Source organism: Scyliorhinus canicula, chromosome 7 (genome assembly GCF_902713615.1).
Source record: "Scyliorhinus canicula chromosome 7, sScyCan1.1, whole genome shotgun sequence".
NCBI lineage: Eukaryota > Metazoa > Chordata > Chondrichthyes > Carcharhiniformes > Scyliorhinidae > Scyliorhinus > Scyliorhinus canicula.
In genome coordinates, this window is record NC_052152.1 from 121,659,862 (window position 1) to 121,674,998 (window position 15,137).

The 15,137-nt window shown below is 53.9% G+C and overlaps 1 protein-coding gene across 2 annotated transcripts in view; it reads right to left on the reverse strand.

Moving 5' to 3' along the window:
* plcxd2 (phosphatidylinositol-specific phospholipase C, X domain containing 2) overlaps positions 1 to 13,209 on the reverse strand; it is a 53,367-nt gene extending 40,158 nt beyond the window's left edge. The window contains exon 1 of one of the 2 annotated variants that reach the window (XM_038802841.1): positions 12,932 to 13,209. In XM_038802841.1, coding sequence (XP_038658769.1) covers positions 12,932 to 13,109 — 178 coding nt within the window. In that variant the 5' untranslated portion in view covers positions 13,110 to 13,209. The remainder of the gene's footprint in view (positions 1 to 12,931) is intronic. The other variant, XM_038802839.1, reaches the window with a different exon arrangement.
* Between the last annotated feature and the right edge of the window lie 1,928 nt (positions 13,210 to 15,137).

Consider the following 15,137-nt stretch of genomic DNA (forward strand, 5'->3'; position numbering starts at 1 on the left):
CCCTCCCAGCAGAACGTGAGAAGAAAAGGCCTGGCCAACAGCTACACCAACAAGTAAGTGTCCAACCAACGCACGCTACGAGAATAGACACTCCTGACCCCTTAGCCTGTACCAACTGGGAAGCCTGCAGTCTCAGAACAAGAGGCCATTGTTCCCTGATCCAGTGGGTTCCCTTATCGAAGATAAGTATTGGCTCATAGTGATAGGAATAGTTTAGTCCGCCAGTATTAGTTGCATGAGTATCGATTTACTGTGTAATAATAAATGTGTTTGATTGAACCTTACTAACTGGTGTATTGAGTCATTGATCTGAACTTGAACCTCGTGGCGGTATCATAAGGATACCTGGCGACTCTAGAGCTAAGGAATAAAACAGAGCAAATTGAGTGTAAAGCACACTCACCAGACCGAGCAACAAATCCCACGCAAACATGGGGAGAATGTGCAAACGCCACACGGACAGTGATCCAGAGCCGGGATTGAACCTGGGACCTTGGCGCCGTGAGACAGCAGTGCTAACCCACTGTGCTGCCCTGACAGCTCCACATCATGACTACCTTTTGAGGAAGAAAGTTTCAGAGACTTTTGACCCTCTGAAGGGAAAAACAAATTCCCCTAATCTTTGTCTTAAATGAGTGACCCCTTATTTTTAAACAGTGACCCCGAATCCTAGATTCTCCCACAAGAGGAAACATCCTCTCCACATCCACCCTGTCAATAACCCTCAGGATCTTAAAGGTTTCAAGCAAGTTGCCTCCTATTCTAAGTGAATACAAGCCCAGCCTGTCCAACCTTACCTCACAAGACAACCCACCCATTCAAGTTTTGGTCTGGTAAACCTTCCCTAAACTGCTTCCAATGCATTTACATTCTTCCTTAAATATGGAGACCAGATGTGGTCTCTCCAATGCCCTGTATAACTGAAGCATAACCTCCCTACTTTGTATTCAGTTCCCTTCTCTTCATGGCCAATTGGGCCACTGACTTATAAATTTGAAAACCTGGTCCTCTTATATGCCTTTAAAATATGAAAACACATTGCAGTTCACACCATATTAACCGTCTCAATGAGTATATAGTTCCCAGAGTATTCCAGAACAGATGGCTGTTGCCTTAATGACACCACTCAATGTGGGATTTAGGTAATCTCATTTCTAATCGCTTCTGACAACATTGGATGTGTCATCTGCAAAAATAGTTTCAATATGACAGCCCATAAGAATCAGAACAATTAAGGAGTACATTCAAGCAAAGTGTTAAGAGATTTCTCACTATGCAAAACATTTCACTCCACATTAGCAGCTGTGACATCAACTTTTGAACAACTGATATTTATATAGCAGTTTAACATCATGAAATACCCCAAGGTGCTTTACAGGAACTTCAGGAAGTGAAGTGTCGTACACACACCTGTCTACATCAAATGGTGCCGAGCTGGAGATGGTTGACAGCTTCAAATTCCTAGGTGTTTACATCACCAACAATCTGTCCTGGTCACCCACATCGACGCTACAACCAAGAAAGCACAACAGCACCGATATTCCCTCAGGAAACTAAGGAAATTCGGCATGTGCACATTGACTCTTACCAACTTTAATGATAGACCATAGAAAGCATCCGATCTGGCTGCATCACAGCCCGGTATGGCAACTGCTCGGCCCAGTCCATCACAAGGAACCCGGCTCCCATCCATTGACTCCATCTACACCTCCTGCTGCCTTGGGAAAGCGGGCAACATAATCAAAGACCCTCCCACCCGGGTTATTCACTCTTCCAACTTCTTCCATCGGGCAGGAGATGCAAAAGTCAGAAGCCAGGGGAGGTGGTCAGAGGCCAGGGCAATTCGCACCTTGAGCCCGCACTGCCATTCAATAAGATCATGACTGATCTGATTGAGGCCCCAACTCAACATTCTGCCTACTCTTGATAATATCATAGAATTTACAGTGCAGAAGGAGGCCATTCAGCCCATCGAGTCTGCACCGGCTCTTGGAAAGAGCACCCTAACCAAGGTCAACACCTCCACCCTATCCCCATAACCAGTAACCCCACCCAACACTAAGGGCAATTTTGGACACTAAGGGCAATTTATCATGGCCAATCCACCTAACCTGCACATCTTTGGACTGTGGGAGGAAACCGGAGCATCCGGAGGAAACCCACGCACACACAGGGAGGATGTGCAGACTCTGCACAGACAGTGACCCAAGCCGGAATCGAACCTGGGACCCTGGAGCTGTGAAGCAATTGTGCTATCCACAATGTTAGTCAAGAATGTGTCCATCTCTGCCTTAAAAATATTCATGAGTCTGTCTCGATCGCCCTCTGGGAAAGAAGAGTTCCAAAGATTCACAACCCTCAAGAGAACAAATGTCTTCCCAGCTCCCTCTTAAATGGGAGACCTCTTATTTTTAAGCTATGTCCCCCGAGTTCTAGTCCTCTCAGCATCCACCCTATCAGGACCCCTCAGGGTCTTATATGTCCCAATAAGATAACTTCTCATTCTTCTAAACTCCCTTGGCTGCTTGCCCAACCTTTCCTCAAAAGACAAACTCCCACTATTCTCAGTCGAGTGAACCTTCTCCAAACTGCTTCGAATTCACTTGTATTGTTTCTTAAACAAGGAGACTAAAAATGAATGCAGCACTCCAGGTGTGGTCTCACAAACACCCTGTAAAACTGCAACAAAACATCCCTACTTTTATTATCCATTCCCTTGCAATAAACCACATCACACTTACCGTCCGAACCATTTGCTGTATCTGCGTACTAACTGTTTGTGAATCATGCATGAGGACATCCAGATCCCTCTATACCTCAGAGCTTTGCAATCTCTCACCATTTAAATTATTTCTTGTTTTAAGTTCTTCATATCAAGTTCACATTTTCCCATATTATACTCCATCTGCCAGATATTTGCCCACTCACTTAACCCATCTCTACCACTTTGCAGGCTCCCAATGTCTTCTTCACAACTTACTTTCCAACCTTTAAAACATTTTTAGAGTACCAAATTATTATTTTTTTCAATTAAGAGACAATTTAGCGTGGCCAATCCACCTACCCTGCACATCTTTAGGTTGTGGGGGTGAGACCCCAGCAAACACGGGGAGAATGTGCAAATTCCACACGGACAGTGACCCGGGGCCGGGATAGAACCCGGATCATCGGCGTCGTGAGGCAGCAATCTTCTAGCCCTGCTAATAATAATAATCATCGCTTATTGTCACAAGTAGGCTTCAATGAAGTTACTGTTAAAAGCTCCTAGTCGCCACATTCGAGCGCCTGTTCAGGGAGGCCGGTACAGGAATTGAACCCGCGCTGCTGGCCAATGTCCAAATTACCTAACAGCACGTCTTTCAGTACTTGTGGGAGGAAACTGGAGCACCCGGAGGGAACCCACACAGACACGGGGAGAATATGCAGACTCTGCACACAGTGACCCAAGTGGTGATCGAACCTGGGACCCTGGTGCTGTTAAGCAACAGTGCAAACCACTGTGCTGCTCATGTGACCATCTCAACAGTCACTTTTTTAAAACATTATTTTTATTCAAATGTTTGTCAAAAACTTAATTTTTTTGCATATCAGAGAAAAGAATAATACTACATAACAATCCCCCCCCCCGGGTTGCTGCTGCTGCTGACCTTTACTGCTCTCCTAGAAATTCGAGGAACGGCTGCGAGAGAACCCCGCCATGGACCCTCTCAAGGCAAACTTTATTTTCTCGAGACTGAGAAACCCAGCCATGTCAATAACCCAGGTCTCTACACTCGGGGGCTTCGAGTCCCTCCACATTAAAAGGATCCATCTCCGGGCTACCAGAGAGGCAAAAGCCAGTACGTCGGCCTCTTTCACTCCCTGAACTCCCAGATCGTCTGACACACCAAAGATCGCTACCTCTGGACTCGGCACCACCCGCGTGTCCAAGATCTTGGAAATTGCCTTCGCAAAACCCTGCCAGAATCCCTGAAGAGCTGGGCATGCCCAGAACATATGGACATGATCTGCAGGGCTTCCCGCACACCTCACACATTTATCCTCAACCCCAAAGAGCTTGCTCATCCTGGTTGCCATCATGTGTGCCCGGTGGGAGATACAAGCCTGGGGGCCTTGGTAACGGCGCCATGGCCGCTCCCTCCCACGAGGTATACCACGAGTCCGGTGGTGGCGGCTACCCTCAAGATTTGGGGGCAGTGGAGGCGACATCGGGGAGAAGTGGGGGGCTCGATGGAGGCTCCGTTAAGGGGGAACCATAGGTTCGTCCCGGGGAACATTGATGGGGGATTTCAGGGTTGGCACAGAGCGGGCATCAGACAGATGAGGGACCTGTTTATTGATGGGAGGTTTGCGAGCCTGGGGGAGCTGGAGGAGAAATTTGGGCTCCCCCCGGGAAACATGTTCAGGTATCTGCAGGTAAAGGCGTTTGCTAGACGGCAGGTGGAGGGATTCCCTTCGCTTCCCGCGAGGGAGGTTGAGTGACAGGGTGCTTTCGGGGTCTGGAACGGAGAGGGGAAGATATCTGATATCTACAAGGTTATGCAGGAGGTGGAGGAGGCGTCAGTAGAGGAGCTGAAAGCTAAGTGGGAGGGGGAGCTGGGGGAACAGATCGAAGACGGGACGTGGGCTGATGCCCTGGAAAGGGTTAATTCTTCCTCATCGTGTGCGCGGCTTAGCCTCATCCAATTCAAGGTGCTGCACCGGGCCCACATGTCCGGGTCTAGGATGAGTAGGCTCTTTGGGGGTGAAGACAGGTGAATCAGGTGTTCGGGGAGTCCAGTGAACCATGCCCATATGTTCTGGGCATGCCCGGCACTGGAGGAGTTCTGGAAGGGGGTGGCGAGGACGGTGTCGAGGGTGGTGGGATCCAGGGTCAAGCCAGGATGGGGACTCGCGATTTTTGGGGATGGGGTGGAGCCGGGAGTGCAGGAGGCGAAAGAGGCCGGTGTGCTGGCCTTTGCGTCCCTAGTAGCCTGGCGAAGGATCTTGCTACTATGGAAGGATGCGAGGCCCCCAAGCGTGGAGACCTGGATCAATGACATGGCGGGGTTTATTAAGCTAGAGACGGTCAAATTCGCCCTGAGAGGATCGGTACAAGGGTTCTTTAGGCGGTGGCAACCTTTCCTCGACTTTCTGGCTCAACGATAGGGTACGGGGACAGTAGCAGCAGCAACCCGGGGGGGGGGGGGGGGGGGGGGGGGAGGGGGGGGGGAAGGGGGAGGGAAAAAGGGGGGGAAGGGGGTGGGAAAAGGGGGGGGAGACGATGACTATGTTTGTTTATTTAATTTTAATTTATTTTTAAGTTCTCTTGTTGTTCATTGGGGTTGGGGGGGTGGGGGGGATGTGATACATGCGCCGTTACGGTCTGGGGGGGTGTTACAGTTATTATGGGTTATTTTGTTGCATTTCATTGTTTGTCGTTATATTTTATGTTTTCTGTAAAAAATTCCAATAAAAATTATTTTTTTTTTAAAAATGTGTGCCCGGTGGACCACCTTAAACTAGTTTAAGCTAAGCCTGGCACATGATGAAGAGGAATTGACCCTGTTTAGGGCATTCGCATCCAGCTACCTGCCTAGCTCCTCCTCCCATTTGCCCTTAAGTTCCTCCAATGGGGCTTCCTCCGCCTCCTGAAGTTCCTGGTAGATGTCCGACACCTTCCCCTCCCCCTACCCAGGTGCCGGAGACCACCCTATCCTGCAAACAATCACTTTTTTAAGATCTAGGATAAAGTCCATCAGGACCTGGGGACTGTAGTTCCAATTATTTTAACAGTGCCCGTTCCCAGATAATGATAATATTTTTTTTTCAACTTCCTGTCTCTTTTTTCTTCTCTGTTCTTATTTGTATCCCCTACAGAAAATGTCGGTACAATTGATCCACCTTTTCCTGATTATCAATTATTAATTCCCCAGAATCGCTCCCTAGGCAGCCAACTCCGACCTCACTGACTTCTGTTTTAAATATCTGGAGAAATTCGGACTATTTGTTTTGATATTTCTAGCGAGCTTTCTCTCCAACACTATTATCTCCTTCCTATTCACCTTTGAATCATTCTTTATATTCTATCCACCCTTCTGGCATGACACACATCTTTGGTATTTGATAATTTAACGTCCTATTTGCCATGGAAGTTGCACATTTCCTTTTGAGTTATTTTTCACAATGGAGCTGAAGAGCCCCACCTGGAAAAAGCAGCCGGGTTTCCCTCAGCAGGAAGCAGCTATGAACCAGCGCACTGATATTTATCCACATTCAGCAGCATCGGTTTGCATCTAAAGTAGGTTGCGCAAGACTTCTGATTGATTGCATTGGAGGGCTGGACATCACCAGCAGTTTGCCAGGAGTGTATAATTTAATTCAGCCTGTTACAGAGGAATTGATAGCAAGTGTAACATAGATACTCAGGATAATGGGAGCACACATTGCCAATCTCCCAGGTCCAGGGTTCCCATGTCCAGGCTCCCTCTCCCGGGTTCAGGGCGCCCACACTCCCTCTCCCGGGTTCAGGGCGCCCACACTCCCTCTCCCGGGTTCAGGGCGTCCACACTCCCTCTCCCGGGTTCAGGGCGCCCACACTCCCTCTCCCGGGTTCAGGACGCCCACACTCCCTCTCCCGGGTTCAGGGCGCCCACGCTCCCTCTCCCGGGTTCAGGGCGGCCACGCTCCCTCTCCCGGGTTCAGGGCGCCCACACTCCCTCTCCCGGGTTCAGGGTGTCCACACTCCCTCTCCCGGGTTCAGGGCGCCCACACTCCCTCTCCCGGGTTCAGGGTGTCCACACTCCCTCTCCCGGGTTCAGGGTGTCCACACTCCCTCTCCCGGGTTCAGGGCTCCCACACTCCCTCTCCCGGGTTCAGGGCGCCCACACTCCCTCTCCCGGGTTCAGGGCGCCCACACTCCCTCTCCCGGGTTCAGGGCGTCCACACTCCCTCTCCCGGGTTCAGGGAATCCACACTCCCTCTCCCGGGTTCAGGGCGGCCACACTCCCTCTCCCGGGTTCAGGGCCACCACACTCCCTCTCCCGGGTTCAGGGCGCCCACACTCCCTCTCCCGGGTTTTGGGCGTCCACACTCCCTCTCCCGGGTTCAGGGCGCCCACACTCCCTCTCCCGGGTTCGGCAAATCCAAACTCCCTCTCCCGGGTTCAGGGCGCCCACGCTCCCTCTCCCGGGTTCAGGGCGCCCACTCTCCCTCTCCCAGGTTCAGGGCGCCCACACTCCCTCTCCCGGGTTCAGGGCGCCCACACTCCCTCTCCTGGGTTCAGGGCGGCCACACTCCCTCTCCCGGGTTCAGGGCGCCCACACTCCCTCTCCCGGGTTCAGGGGGTCCACACTCCCTCTCCCGGGTTCAGGGCGTCCACGCTCCCTCTCCCGGTTTCAGGGTGTCCACGCTCCCTCTCCCGGGTTCAGGGTGTCCACGCTCCCTCTCCCGGGTTCAGGATGTCCACGCTCCCTCTCCCGGGTTCAGGGCGTCCACGCTCCCTCTCCCGGGTTCAGGGCGCCCACGCTCCCTCTCCCGGGTTCAGGGCGCCCACGCTCCCTCTCCCGGGTTCAGGGCGCCCACGCTCCCTCTCCCGGGTTCAGGATGTCCACGCTCCCTCTCCCGGGTTCAGGGCGTCCACACTCCCTCTCCCGGGTTCAGGGCGCCCACACTCCCTCTCCCGGGTTCAGGGCGCCCACACTCCCTCTCCCGGGTTCAGGGCGCCCACACTCCCTCTCCCGGGTTCAGGGCGCCCACACTCCCTCTCCCGGGTTCAGGGCGCCCACACTCCCTCTCCCGGGTTCAGGGCGGCCACGCTCCCTCTCCCGGGTTCAGGGCGCCCACACTCCCTCTCCCGGGTTCAGGGTGTCCACACTCCCTCTCCCGGGTTCAGGGCGCCCACACTCCCTCTCCCGGGTTCAGGGTGTCCACACTCCCTCTCCCGGGTTCAGGGTGTCCACACTCCCTCTCCCGGGTTCAGGGCTCCCACACTCCCTCTCCCGGGTTCAGGGCGCCCACACTCCCTCTCCCGGGTTCAGGGCGCCCACACTCCCTCTCCCGGGTTCAGCAAATTCACACTCCCTCTCCCGGGTTCAGGGAGTCCACACTCCCTCTCCCGGGTTCAGGGCGGCCACACTCCCTCTCCCGGGTTCAGGGCCACCACACTCCCTCTCCCGGGTTCAGGGCGCCCACACTCCCTCTCCCGGGTTTTGGGCGTCCACACTCCCTCTCCCGGGTTCAGGGCGCCCACACTCCCTCTCCCGGGTTCAGCAAATCCAAACTCCCTCTCCCGGGTTCAGGGCGTGCACGCTCCCTCTCCCGGGTTCAGGCGCCCACTCTCCCTCTCCCGGGTTCAGGGCGCCCACACTCCCTCTCCCGGGTTCAGGGCACCCACACTCCCTCTCCTGGGTTCAGGGCGGCCACACTCCCTCTCCCGGGTTCAGGGCGCCCACACTCCCTCTCCCGGGTTCAGGGGGTCCACACTCCCTCTCCCGGGTTCAGGGCGTCCACGCTCCCTCTCCCGGGTTCAGGGTGTCCACGCTCCCTCTCCCGGGTTCAGGGTGTCCACGCTCCCTCTCCCGGGTTCAGGATGTCCACGCTCCCTCTCCCGGGTTCAGGGCGTCCACGCTCCACTCCCGGGTTCAGGGCGCCCACGCTCCCTCTCCCGGGTTCAGGGCGCCCACGCTCCCTCTCCCGGGTTCAGGGCGCCCACGCTCCCTCTCCCGGGTTCAGGATGTCCACGCTCCCTCTCCCGGGTTCAGGGCGTCCACACTCCCTCTCCCGGGTTCAGGGCGCCCACACTCCCTCTCCCGGGTTCAGGGCGCCCACACTCCCTCTCCCGGGTTCAGGGCGCCCACACTCCCTCTCCCGGGTTCAGGGCGCCCACACTCCCTCTCCCGGGTTCAGGGCGCCCACACTCCCTCTCCCGGGTTCAGGGCGTCCACACTCCCTCTCCCGGGTTCAGGGCGGCCACACTCCCTCTCCCGGGTTCAGGCGCCCACACTCCCTCTACCGGGTTCAGGGCGCCCACACTCCCTCTCCCGGGTACAGGGCGGCCACACTCCCTCTCCCGGGTTCCGGGCGGCCACACTCCCTCTCCCGGGTTCCGGGCGCCCACTCTCCCTCTCCCGGGTTCAGGGCGCCCACACTCCCTCTCCCGGGTTCAGGGCCACCACACTCCCTCTCCCGGGTTCAGGGCGCCCACACTCCCTCTCCCGGGTTTGGGCGTCCACCACTCCCTCTCCCGGGTTCAGGGCGCCCACACTCCCTCTCCCGGGTTCAGCAAATCCAAACTCCCTCTCCCGGGTTCCGGGCGCCCACTCTCCCTCTCCCGGGTTCAGGGCGCCCACACTCCCTTCTCCCGGGTTCAGGGCGCCCACACTCCCGAATTCAGGGCGTCCACATTCCCGGGTTCAGGGTGTCCACACTGACATTCCCGTGTTCAGGGGGTCCACTCTCCCGGGTTCAGGGGGTCCACACTCCTGGGTTCAGGGGGTCCACACTCCCGGGTTCAGGGGGTCCACACTCCCGGGTTCAGGGGTCCCACTCCCGGGTTCAGGGGGTCCACACTCCCGGGTTCAGGGGGTCCACACTCCCGGGTTCAGGGGGTCCACACTCCCGGGTTCAGGGCGCCCACACTGACACTCCTGATTCAGGGCGCTCACATACAGCGCTCACATCCCGAGTTCCTGACCTTTTCGCTCAAGTGTTCTTGCCCATTGCTCTGTGACATCCTGATTTCCAGGCTTTAATCAGATGCTGGAAACGTATCTCAGTCAGAAGTGGTTGTGTGCAGACATATGGCAGCAGTGGGGGGTGGAATGGTTCTCTGGCTTGGCCCTCCCAAGTGCCTGTGCTAAAATGATGGCTAGTACACCTTGCAACTAATAATATCGATAACTAAAACCAGATGTAGACTTGCTGGACATCAACATAATGTTGGTGTATTCAACATTACAAAAACAGATTACCTGGTTATTTAACTCATTGTTTTTACAGGAGCTTACTGTGAAATATTTCCAACATTATGTTACCAATTGGTTGATCAGTTGGCTGGGCAGCTGGCTACCCAGAGCAGGTCAGAGGCTGGGAATCCTGAGGGGAGTAACACACCTCCTGGCTCCTCAAAGACTGCCCAGGGCACAAATCAAGAGTGTGATGGAGGACTCTCCGTTTGCCTAAGAACATTAATGATCTGGAGGAAGGAACTGAAGGCACGGTTACTAAGTTTGCAGATGATACAAAGATCTGTTGAGGGACAGGTCGTATTGAGGAAGCAGGCGAGCTTCAGAAGAATTTAGACAGGCTAGGAAAGTGGGCAAATAGTGGCAGATTGAATACAATGTGGAAAAGTGTGAGGTTGTTCACTTTGGAAGGAGAAATGGAGGCATATACTATTTTCTAAATGGGAAGATGCTTAGGAAATCAGAAGCACAAAGGGACTTGGGAGTCCTTGTTCACGATTCTCTTAAGGCTAATGTGCAGGTTCAGTCGGCAGTTAGGAAGGCAAATGCAATGTTAGCATTCAGAGAACATAGAACATAGACCAAACAGTGCAGAAGGAGGCCATTCGGCCCATCGAGTCTGCACCGACCCATTTAAGTCCTCACTTCCACCCATTCCCCGTAACCCAATAACCCTTCCTAACTTTTTGGACACTAAGGGCAATTTAGCATGGCCAATCCACCTAACCTGCACATCTTTGGACTGTGGGAGGAAACCGGAGCACCCGGAGGAAACCCACGCAGACACGGGGAGAATGTGCAGACTCGACACAGACAGTGACCCAGCAGGGAATTGAACCTGGGACCCTGGAGCTGTGAAGCCACGGTGCTAATCACTTGTGCTACCGTGCTGCCCTCATGTCGAGAGGGCTAGAATACAAGACCAGGGATGTACTTCTGAGTCTGTATAAGGCTCTGTATAAGGCTCTGGTCAGACCCCATTTGGAGTATAGAACATAGAACATTACAGCGCAGTACAGGTCCTTCGGCCCTCGATGTTGCGCCGACCTGTGAAACCACTCTAAAGCCCATCTAAACTATTCCCTTATCGTCCATATGCCTATCCAATGACCATTTGAATGAGTTTAGTGTTGGCGAGTCCACTACTGTTGCAGGCAGGGCATTCCACACCCTTACTACTCTTTGAGTAAAGAACCTACCTCTGACATCTGTCCTATATCTATCTCCCCTCAATTTAAAGCTATGTCCCCTCGTGATTGTGAGCAGTTTTGGGCCCTGTATCTAAGGAAGGATGTGCTGCCCGTTGGAAAAGGTCCAGAGGAGGTTCAGAAGAATGATCCTAGGAATGAAAAGCTTGTCGTATGAGGAACGGTTGAGGACTCTGGGTCTGTACTCGTTGGAGTTTAGAAGGATGAGGGGGGATCTTATTCAAACTTACAGGATATTGTGAGGCCTGAATAGAGTGGATGTGGAGAGAATGTTTCCACTTGTAAGAAAAACTAGAAGCAGAGGACAGAATCTCAGGGATGATCCTTTAGATCAGAAATGAGGAGGAATTTCTTCAGCCAGAGGGTGGTGAATCTGTGGAACTGTTTGCTGCAGAATGCTGTGGAGGCCAAATTGCTGAGTGTCTTTGAAACAGAGATAGATAGGTTTTTGATCATTAAAGGGGTTATAGGGAGAAGGCAGGAGAATGGAGATGAGATAAATATCAGCCATGATTGAATCGCGGAGCAGATTAGATGGGCCAAGTGGCCTAAATTCTGCTCCTGTCTTATGGTCTTATAACCTATGAATTAGAAGGAGTAGGCCACTTGACAGATCTGATTGTACCCTCAATCCCACTTTCACCCTTTGGTAATCAAGAATCTATCTAGCCCCGCCTTCAAAAATATTCAATGACCTTGCCTCCACCTGGGCAGAGAGTTCGGAAGATTCCCACTGAGGGAAAACAAATCCTAATCAGACCACTGGCAATCCTGATCCCAGCTCCACAGATACATCCCAGACCCCCACACACCCCAGCCCCATGCACGCACCCCAGCCCCACGCATGCACGCACCCCAGCCCCACGCATGCACGCACCCCAGCCCCACGCACGCACGCACCCCAGCCCCACGCACACACACACCAGCCCCACGCACACACACACCAGCCCCACGCACACACACACCAGCCCCACGCACACACACACCAGCCCCACGCACACACACACCAGCCCCACGCACACATCCCAGCCCCACGCACACATCCCAGCCCCACGCACGCACCCCAGCCCCATGCACGCACACATCCCAGCCCCACGCACGCACACCAGCCCACGCACGCACACATCCCAGCCCCACGCACACACCCCAGCCCCACGGACACACCCCAGCCCCAGACACACACCCCAGCCCCACGCACGCACACCAGACACACCCCAGCCCCACACACACACCAGCCCCACAGACACACACCAGCCCCACACACACACCAGCCCCACAGACACACACCAGCCCCACACACCCCAGCCCCACGCACGCACTCCAGCCCCACGCACGCACCCCAGACACACCCCAGCCCCACGCACGCACCCCAGCCCCACACCCAGACACCCCCCAGCCCCACAGACACACCTCAGCCCCACCCCACCCCCAGACACCCCCCAGCCCCACCCCACCCCCAGACACCCCCCAGCCCCACAGACGCACCCCAGCCCCACCCCACCCCCAGACACACCCCAGCTCCACAGACCCCAGCCCCACACACACACCCCAGCCCCACAGACACACTCCTGACCCACACACCCCAGCCCCACAGACACACTCCAGACCAACAGACACACCCCAGTTCACAAGTATTATCCCAGTCCCCAGACAATCCCAGCCTCACGGACACATCCCACCCCCAAGGACATTCAAGCCACCCCTCAACCCCAGGCCAGCCCCCAGACAATTCCCCCCTCCCCGGGCCAGCTGGATCTTGCTGCCCCGGCTCCCCCTTACCTGGCACGGCCAGATTGGCGAGGGGCAGGGCGCTGAGTGAGTGCGGGAGGTTCCCCATCCAGTCGGCATGTGGAGAGCCCGAGCCCCGCTCCGGATCGGGATCGGGTTCCTGGGGAGAGAGCGAGCCCCGGAGCTGCAGCATCGCCCGGACAAGCCAAGACCAGCCAGCCCCGGCCATCAGCCCAGCTCGGGTTCAGCCAGGCTGGCAGCACACACACACACAGGCGGAACAGGAGGAGCTCAACTCAAACTCCTTGAAACAAGTGCACCTCCCCACTCTAATCCTGTAATACTCTCTGTCCCAAAGGATTACACCGCATCTCCTACTCTCTGCTCAAGTACTTCAGATGCCCAGATCCTGGAGCCCCTGCTGCGCCCAGCACAAAGCCAGCTCCAGTGTCTTTCTGCGCCTGTCCTTTACTCTATCTCTTGGTTTCATTCCTGGCCTCCATTTCTCAAGATGTGGAGATGCCGGCGTTGGAATGGGGTGAGCACAGTAAGAAGTCTTACAACACCACAGCATTCCAAGCATTGTCCAGCATCTCTGACTTTGTCTATATAAATGTTTCTGGATCATACCTCTCCATTCACCTGAGGAAGGAGCTGCGCTCCGAAAGCTCGTGTTTGAAACAAACCTGTTGAACTTTAACCTGGTGTCGTAAGACTGCTTACTCCATTTATCAAGGGGAGGCAGAGTCAAACCATTCATGCGAGAACGGAGTTTGAAACACTTGGGGCTAAATAAAGGCAGACAAGTCATAGAACCGCAGAATTCCTCTTTGCAGAAGGAGGCTATTCAGCCCATCGAGTCTGCACTGATCCTCTGAAAGAGCACCCTACCTAAACGCAATCCCTATTCTTGTATTCCCACCGAACATACAGTGCAATTTTACCACGGCCAATCCACCCAACCTGCACATCTTTGGACAGTGGGAGGAAACCAGAGCACCCGGAGGAAACCCACGCAGACACGGGAAGAACATGCAGACGCCACACCGACAGTCACCCAAATCAAACCTGGGTCCCAGGCGCTGTGAGGCAGCAGTGTAACCACTGGAACAGGTAGCAGCAGTTCCAAGCCTCCTTGGGCCTGATGGCCTGCATTCTCAGGTCTTAAAGGAAGTGGCTGCATGGATACAATATTTCAAAATTCCCTCGATTGTGGAAAAAGTCCCAATAAATTAGAAAACTACAAATTTAACACCTCAATTCAGAAAAGGAGAGGAGGCAGGAAGCATGAAACTATAGGCCAATTAGTCTAACGTCTGTCATTGGGAAAATGCTGGAATCCATTATTAAGGAGGTATAGGAGGACACTACATTCCAAGGGAAAAATCCTCAGCCGAGGACCCATCATTCCTGGTTAGCTGAAAGAATTAAAGATAGCATGAAACTTAAAAATTGTGCAAAGACAAGTGGCTAGACAGAAAATGAGATTCATAGAATCCCTATGATGAAGAAGGAGGCTATTCGGCCCATCAAGTCTACATTGACCTACTGAAAGAGCACCTTACCCAGGCCCACTCTCCGCACCATCCCCATTACCTTATGTAACCTGCACATCTTTGGACACTAAGGGCAATTTATCATGGCCAATCCACCTAACCGGCACATCTTTGGACAGTGGGTGGAAACCGGAGCACCCGGAGGAAACCCACGCAGAGAACGTGCAGACAGCCAGCCGAGGTTGGAATCGAACCTGGTGCTGTGAGGCAGCAATGCTAACCACTGTGCCACCGTGTCACCCACTGAGACAGAATATAAGAACAGCAAAGAATGACAAAGAGATTAATAAGGTGGGAAAAATTAGAGAAGAGAGCACTAGCTAGAAATATAAAAAGAATGTAAAATTTTCGCAGATATTTTAAAAATAAATACTGAAGTGGATACATGTGCTTGGGGAGGGTTTAAACTAGAATGCGGGGGGGGGGGGGGGGGGGGGGGGACCTACGCAGGTTAGGTGGATTGGCTATTATAAATTGCACCTAGTGACCAAAAAGGTTAGGAGGGGTTATGGGGATATGGTGGAAGTGAGGGTTGGTGCAGACTCAATGGGCCGAATGGCCTCCTTCTGCACTGTGTGTTCTATGTTCTATGTCTATGTTCAGAGTGACAAGGGAAAGAGAAACAAGGATATTAATAAAAGAAAGAACAGTAAAATGCAAAAACGGTAGGCAGTATAATCAAGAGCGAAAGGCAAAAACAG